Consider the following 7461-nt stretch of genomic DNA (forward strand, 5'->3'; position numbering starts at 1 on the left):
CCAAAATATTAGCATAGCATGACTAAATTATCGGGCTGGCTACGCCACTGCACGAGCCACGTGCAATGATGCAAAGCATATCTTTCTTCAACATATTCATGAAATGAATTTTTGTGAAAAATGTGGCAATAAGTAACTGTTGAGCATCTTTGCACATAGCTTGTGAGAATAAAACTTGAAATCTATCTCAGTTATATAAGGTGGTTCTAAATCGATTCCTCCGGTAATATTCTTCATCCCCCCCTGTAAATATTCCGTTGTTTTTTAGCCCTTATATATCTTACCTCTTAAGTAGCTAACTATTAAAAACGCATTTTCTTTGAATAGAATGCTTTGAAATTGTATGTATATAGCTTATAGGCTTATAGAAATTGTATGTATATAGCTTATGAAAAATTGCTTTAATAAAATTCAACTTCTACAATGATACACTTACATAAGAATTAAAACTATTAAAAAAACATGCAAATTGTATTGGAATAAGAATATCAGAATAAATATACTGTAGTTCCCTGACCTAATGTTAAATATTACATTATCAGAGTAATCTTGTTTCGCTCACAATTGTTTACTCCTGACTGAACTCATATTCTTTCTTATCTTATAAATGTCTATAATTATTGTCTTTGATTCTATAATGTAGGTAGGTTACAGTCGCTATAATGTTTGATATATTCAATAATCCGCGCGCAACCATGATATAGGCACCGTTGCCATAAAGGCCGATCTAAATGATGCGATTAGTCGTATACGATTGTTATCCTGACGTATGAAAAAGATTTATGACGCCACTCTTTCTGTTCATCAGTTTATAACGAAGTTTAAAATGTGACATCTTTACACGCATTTATTCGAATACATACGCCAGTATACGAATCGTATACGACTAATCGCATCGTGTAGATGGGCCTTAAAGAAGAATGCGTAGAAGCCATGCACTGTACCCTACCTCTCGAAGATTAGTTTCTGTATCAAGTAAGGTATACGTCTTTATCCACGATATTTATATGTACTGATCAGTACACGCGACCACATCGATTATATATGACATAAATATCATATGATTAATAATTTTTATCTAAATCCCTACCTCCTTCACAGGCGTTTCATAATACTGCGTGAGGGCGGGAAAATTACGGAGAGAGCGCCGCATTTCTAATGCTGCCTGCACCGCTCTCCCTAATTTTCCCGCTCTCTCGTAGTATTATGAAACGCCTGTGGAGGAAGTAGCCTAAATCCCATGCATTTTTAGCGCAATTTTGGTTCCGATAGAGATTCCAAGCGGTCAGAAGCACTACGTACATAACGTCCTTTATTAGAATTCCTCCTTCTTATTAACCTACAGCGGTTTAACTATAGCAGTGGCGTGCCTCCTTTTTTCTATCATTCCTGGCAGTTCTTTCCAGCTATTTCCACCCATGGTGTAAGATTCCACTGAGTTGAGATATCCCTGCTTCCTGTTCCATCCTCCGAACACGACAATGACGTCATCCATGAGCACGGCAGAGCAGCGGCTCCTTTTGTGAATCATAGATGGCAGTCTCTCACTCTGTCCAGTCTCCGTGTCATACTTTATGACGTCATTTAATGCCCGATTATCCCTATCCGCGCCGCCAACAACAATGACAATTTTACCCCAGGTGACTGTGGACATATAACAAACAGGCTGAGGCAACGGTGGACATGGCTTGAACTCATTCTTAATGAAATCATAAACAACAACGCTATCAAGAGCATTTTCACTATAGCCTGTCGTTGACCCGCCCAAGATAAATAGTTTACCATCAATAAGTTCTGCCTTGTGATCGATTTTTGGTTCAGCCATTCTCGTCAGCAGCTTAACAGTATAAGGAGGGGTAAGAGCAATCTCATAAATGGCATCCGATGGTATTCTTTCATTCCAGTTTAGTCCACCTACTATATATAAATTTCCTTGATAAACTATGACGTCATGACCAGATAATCTGATAGGCAGTTTACCATCAAACATTGTCCATTGCAGAGGATGTTGGTTTATCTTCAAAACTTCGATCTCGTCACTTCCTTCTTTACTAACATAACCACCAACGACAAGAACGTCGTTGTTGTAAACACACGATGCTGATGATGCCCGAGCATGACTCAATCGTGGTAGCTGAGTCGACTTTCCTTCTGCTATGTTGTATTTCTCGAGTGTATCTAGTACCTGGTCACTTCCATCGCCACATCGACCACCAATAATAATAATAATAATATCTTGATTGTTGACTGGACCTGGGTCGTTAATAATAACTCCTTGGGATGGTTGGTTCATCATCATCGCCATCAGTCTCTTTAATTGTTTTTTTATCTCTTTCATACTTTCCTAGGGTGAAAAATAAAATACTTTAGGCCTGTTTTAGACTTTTCATGTGCCGAACCTAATGTTAATGAGCTGAAGTCTTTGTTTAGTCATTTGCATTCGATATGCATACATATCCAATACTCTCGCAAGCACACCGATGAAAGGGGTATTCACTATCGGTAATAAATAATTTCATTTCGTGAACTCCAGCTGAGCTAATCATAGACATACGCGCACTAAACGGCCACACCCACCGTCGGTACCGTCGGTACCAACGGAAAATAAGTGATTTTCCATCGGTATTTTCAACTGATAATTACCTCCTTACAGCATGACGTCGCGATATCTTTAAATTTGTGATATCTTATTATTGCCACATGTTCCATTGCGTGTTTCTTAATCTTATCGTTACAATTCATCACCAAAACGCAAGTATATATAAATGTATTACAATATATATAAATGGCATTGTATATGCGTGCAATATATTGATTCTTCGTTCTCGAATATCTCCCATAGTGTGCTCCTGCGTTTTTATACTATATTTTGTCGTATCGTTATAATTCATCACCAAAACGCAAGTATTACAATATATAAATGACATTGTATGCGTACAATACAGGGTGTATCAAAAAACCTGCAAATACCATAATTTGTATGCACGAGATTATACATTAGAATTTCCATGACTGTGCAACTAATTACGCTTCTGGGATTTGAAAATAGGTTTCCCAGGGTTATCAAACAAGCACACAAAGTGAATTAAACTTATGAGTTCGATTACGAGGTCGATTTGAGTTTGGGCGTACTTTAAAACAAGAAATACTCTTTGCTCTGTTGTTAGCTGAGCCATTCGTAATCGGCCTAATTTTTAATCACTTTGTGTGCTTGTTTTGATAACCCTGGGAAACGTATTTTCAAATCCCAGAAGCGTAATTAGTTGCACACTCATTGAAATTCTAATGTATAATCTCGTGCGTACAAATTATGGTATTTGCAGTTTTTTGATACACCCTGTATATCGATTCTTCGAAATTTTACCAACGTATCTTCTTTATACTCTGCTGTGACTTTCTTGTTTATCACAAATACTAGCCGTTCAAAGGGCAAAGGGGCTGTTTACATGCACACTTTTTGGCTCGGGTGATTTCAGGCCAGCGGCGAATTGATAAAGGTAGTATGTTAGTAGAGCTATTTCGAATTTCAACCACACGTAAATTACTACCATTTTCTTCAAGTATGAACCGTGAACTATTTGACGGGTGTGTGTTTATGTTTTAAATATAATGAATTGTCATTAATTTTTTACCTGCAGACAAAAAGGCACCTCGCAGTATGTTAGTAATTTGAAACTGAAAACAGCTGCAGCAACTGTATGCCAGTTCGAATTAAACTGCGGGAGTTCAAAGCTTCACAAATCTGTTTACAATAATTATGGTGTAGCAATTTTACTGTTGTTTAATCTACGGCTCGCTCCTTAAACAAGCGAAAGAAACCTCGGCGAGTATTCACAGGCAGAAATTTTTGTCAAAACCATCAACACAATATTAACAGTTTATCCGCCTGTATAAAATGCCAAATCATTAACCTTTTTTACCTCCATCTTACTTTTCCTCCATATTCTTAATGTGTACATTCATTCCATCCACAATAATCAGGAAGTGTGGATATGTTTTAGCTATGATACTTGAGACTCGATATGATAAAATAAATATGATAAGTGTTCATGGGGCAAACGGTAATATAATATATAGGGCATACTATATACATTCTCAGTATGGAGCCGAGCATACAAATTATATATGTATAAACGCTTTGTGAGTTTATGCAAATTGAAAGGAATGAGTGGCCAAGACCGATCCTACCTTCATTTCATCCTGATCTATCTTCATTGCAGACATTTGAACATTCGTTTCATCCTGACCTGCTTTAAATTCATCCACAATTTCCTAAGGCAAAGTTAAAATATCAACATATCATATTTAGTATGCATATGGTGTCCTTTGTCATAATAAATTATTGATAATACGTTTCCGTTTCATTAGTCCGTTTCATTAGTCATTTTTGACATCGGAATAAGTTTATCTTGATTCAAGGCAATAAATGGACTGGAATATTTGTTTTACCTTTATTGCATCCTGTTTTCTTTTCATTTCATCCTGATTTCCTTTCATTGCATTTACATTTTTCTAAGTCAAAGTAGAATTGTTATCAAAACTCTCAGATGATATAGCTACATCTTCTAAAGTTATTTTCCAGGATAAATCTTTAAAAAGAAATTCACAGTCTCCGATTAGCTGATAGCCATGTCTAAAATCGTCATGCCCAATGTTTGATGTCATGACATCATAACGTTAATTAGAGAGTAATGCATGGATATACTAAAGAAATCACGCTATACTAAAGAAATTTCATGCACACGTTGCTAACTCAACGTACAGCTCTGAAGATAAACGGACTTGGGACTTCAGTAATTGCAAATTTATCAAGTTATAAATTTCACATCTGGCTCACCATGATATTCTTACAGTCGTGACATTTTGCGATTCTGAACTGACAAAGATCGTTCTCGTGAGCTTTAATATCTCTTTTATTGACCTCTGTCCCACATCCTTCATTACGACACATAACAGGAGCATATACACATTCCTCGACATGTCTTGGAAGCTCCTCTAGACGGACGTGATCAGGACATCCTCGATCATGATGATCACACTTGATTTCTAGGTCGTCCAAATAATTCTTCAGGAATCCTGTTGGTCGTCGCAAGGTTTCTTGATTCAGAGGATCTCTGCAAACTGGACATGTTTCAGAGTTTTGAGCGAGATGTTGTGATATATGAGCGAAGCAAAATATGTGATCTTTGTGCTGGCAAAGTCGGGGATCTTTTGGAACTTCCTGACAAATAACACAAAGTGAATCCACTTTGACTTCTCCTCGAAAACGACTCACGTCATAACCTTGCAATTTATCTTCCCATCTCGCTGCCATGAATATGATCTCTGCGTTGGTAGAGTCTGGGCTCTTTAGTGCCCTTTGAGAAAGAGAACAAAAAAGAACATCTCTAACTCTCCATCTAAGAAACTCGTGTCATATTCTTGCATGCGAATATCTTAAAATTTTGTTATAAAGTCCTAGAACTTATGGCGAAAGTTTAATCTGGTTCATAGAGGTTGGTCAAAACCTTATTCAATTCTATACGGTTTTATTCAAACTGAATCCAGCGCTTGCTTTGAAGAGCCAAGAGAGCGAATGTGAGATTCGCGCAATTGCTAAGGTTGGATTGAGCGAAATTCCAAAAGTTTTATTTATAATTTACGTTTATCTATACTTGGCACTTGGCACTGAGGTCACTGCGTAGCTCAGTTACCAAAGCTGCATGTTAACCGGCATCGCATAGGACGAAGGTTTGATTTTGCCTGCAGGGAGCTTTAACAGACTAGCAGTGAGTACGAGTACGACTACGAGTACATGATTCGTCATTCACGCGTGTTGTTTGGTTACGCCTTAAGCCAAAACTCGTATTCGTCGAATTTTTGAGTACGAGTTTGTTGGTAAATTTCGTACTCGAAAGCCCCACAGGTTTCGTCAGATAGCGTAGGGAAAAGCACTGAGTTTGGAGCGAAAATGTCGAATCTTGTACTCGTAGTCGTACTCGTAGTCGCCGCTAAAGCTCCCTACTGCATAGTTGTCACCTGCTCGCAACCTGCTCGTGGTCAGGTTCGAAAGCTAGTTATACGATATAAGCTAGAAGTAGTAGCAAGATCATGCAGCTTGAACGGTCGAAAATGAAATATATTCAACTTACCAAAGTTGAAGGATTGTGACGGATTTCCACTTTAACCATGAAAGTTAATCTTAACGTGTCAATAGCATCTTTTGTTTAAGACAATTCCTTCACCTGTCGCAATGTTTATTCAGTTGTTCAAAACATAGCATCATTTAATTGATTTTATAGCATGACCTGCTCCTTCCTTATATAGTAGTGGTTCGTTTTCACAACACCTTTTTTACCATCACGCTGTGAGGATTTTAATTATCTTCAGACATTTGAATTTTTTGTAATTAAAAGTATCAACATGATATTCCAAGTAATGTTAAATGGTTCACTTACTTTTGGTAAGTATTGAGGTTTATGAAGTCACTGGTTGGTGTAAACAAAAAGTTTGGATAAAGTTTCATATTTCATCCACAAAACACCTTCTCTCGATCACAAGAAACAAGACGCCCATTCACGTTCCGGCGCGCATGCCACTCTTGTTAATTACAAAATTCTGAATGTAATATACACTACAGGGTGTCCCAAAAAAAGAAAACTATTGAAATCAGTCATCAGAATCAGGTCATGGTCCTTGATATACACATTTAAATATTATTATCCATATTTGTAAATTGCAAATATTGTTAATAAATATCATTTTTGCGTACAGGCAAATTTTACTGCATCATATGCATGCATAAAAATGCGTATGGCAAACATTTATACACTTGTGGGTCCCAACAGAGTTCTTAGGCATTCAAACTCTAACAATTGCATTGTTAGTTGCGAGCCCAATTATCTGATGCAAATTATTAATCTATTGTCTGTCACTAATGAGGCGAATAAAAATAAGATTGATAAGATACCAACTCAGCGTGGCCTAGTTATGGCTAGCTTAAACGTTTATCCCATACGTATAGTGTATTGGCATGTGCGTTCAAACTAACTTGAATTCAAAATACCTTAATAACAACGCTATTCGTTACTTATTTCTAAAGAATAGAAATATGTAATTTCTAAAGAATTACATAGAAATCAAAAACCCTAGACGTAATTGATGTGGACAGGACAATTTATTAGCAATATTTTAGGTAAATCCTGAAAATCTTGCGTATGTTTGCAGATTTGTCACTTCCCCATGTCAATGTTGATTCCTGAGCAACATCAACATTGTTTGGGGGCCAGTAGGGTGTGGAGGGATAGGGTGTGGAGGGATAGGGGGTGTGATTTATGACCATGAAACTTTATTTTGTGCAATTAAAGCCATAGTGAGGTGACCTGTCCAAATAGTTTTTCCCTGATTGTACCAATATCATTGCAAGTTAGAGCTGTGGTAACTTATTCTGACCTATACCATGGTTCGCCACTGCTCGCTACC

At 37.2% G+C, this 7461-nt stretch overlaps 1 protein-coding gene across 1 annotated transcript; it reads right to left on the reverse strand.

Annotated features, from left to right (window-relative positions):
* Nucleotides 1–441: 441 nt before the first annotated feature.
* On the reverse strand, nucleotides 442–6684 carry LOC114531096 (kelch domain-containing protein 8A-like). The gene is made up of 6 exons (XM_028552742.1): nucleotides 6438–6684; nucleotides 6132–6344; nucleotides 4838–5357; nucleotides 4450–4512; nucleotides 4189–4272; nucleotides 442–2344 (listed from the first exon to the last, which is right to left on the reverse strand). Exons 3-6 carry the CDS (start codon nucleotides 5312–5314, stop codon nucleotides 1340–1342), a joined length of 1629 nt encoding a protein of 542 aa, XP_028408543.1. The 5' UTR covers nucleotides 5315–5357; nucleotides 6132–6344; nucleotides 6438–6684; the 3' UTR covers nucleotides 442–1339.
* Nucleotides 6685–7461: the final 777 nt, after the last annotated feature.

The sequence above is a fragment of the Dendronephthya gigantea genome, unplaced genomic scaffold, assembly GCF_004324835.1.
Source record: "Dendronephthya gigantea isolate DGI-Jeju-01 unplaced genomic scaffold, DenGig_1.0 000068F, whole genome shotgun sequence".
Lineage (NCBI taxonomy): Eukaryota > Metazoa > Cnidaria > Anthozoa > Malacalcyonacea > Nephtheidae > Dendronephthya > Dendronephthya gigantea.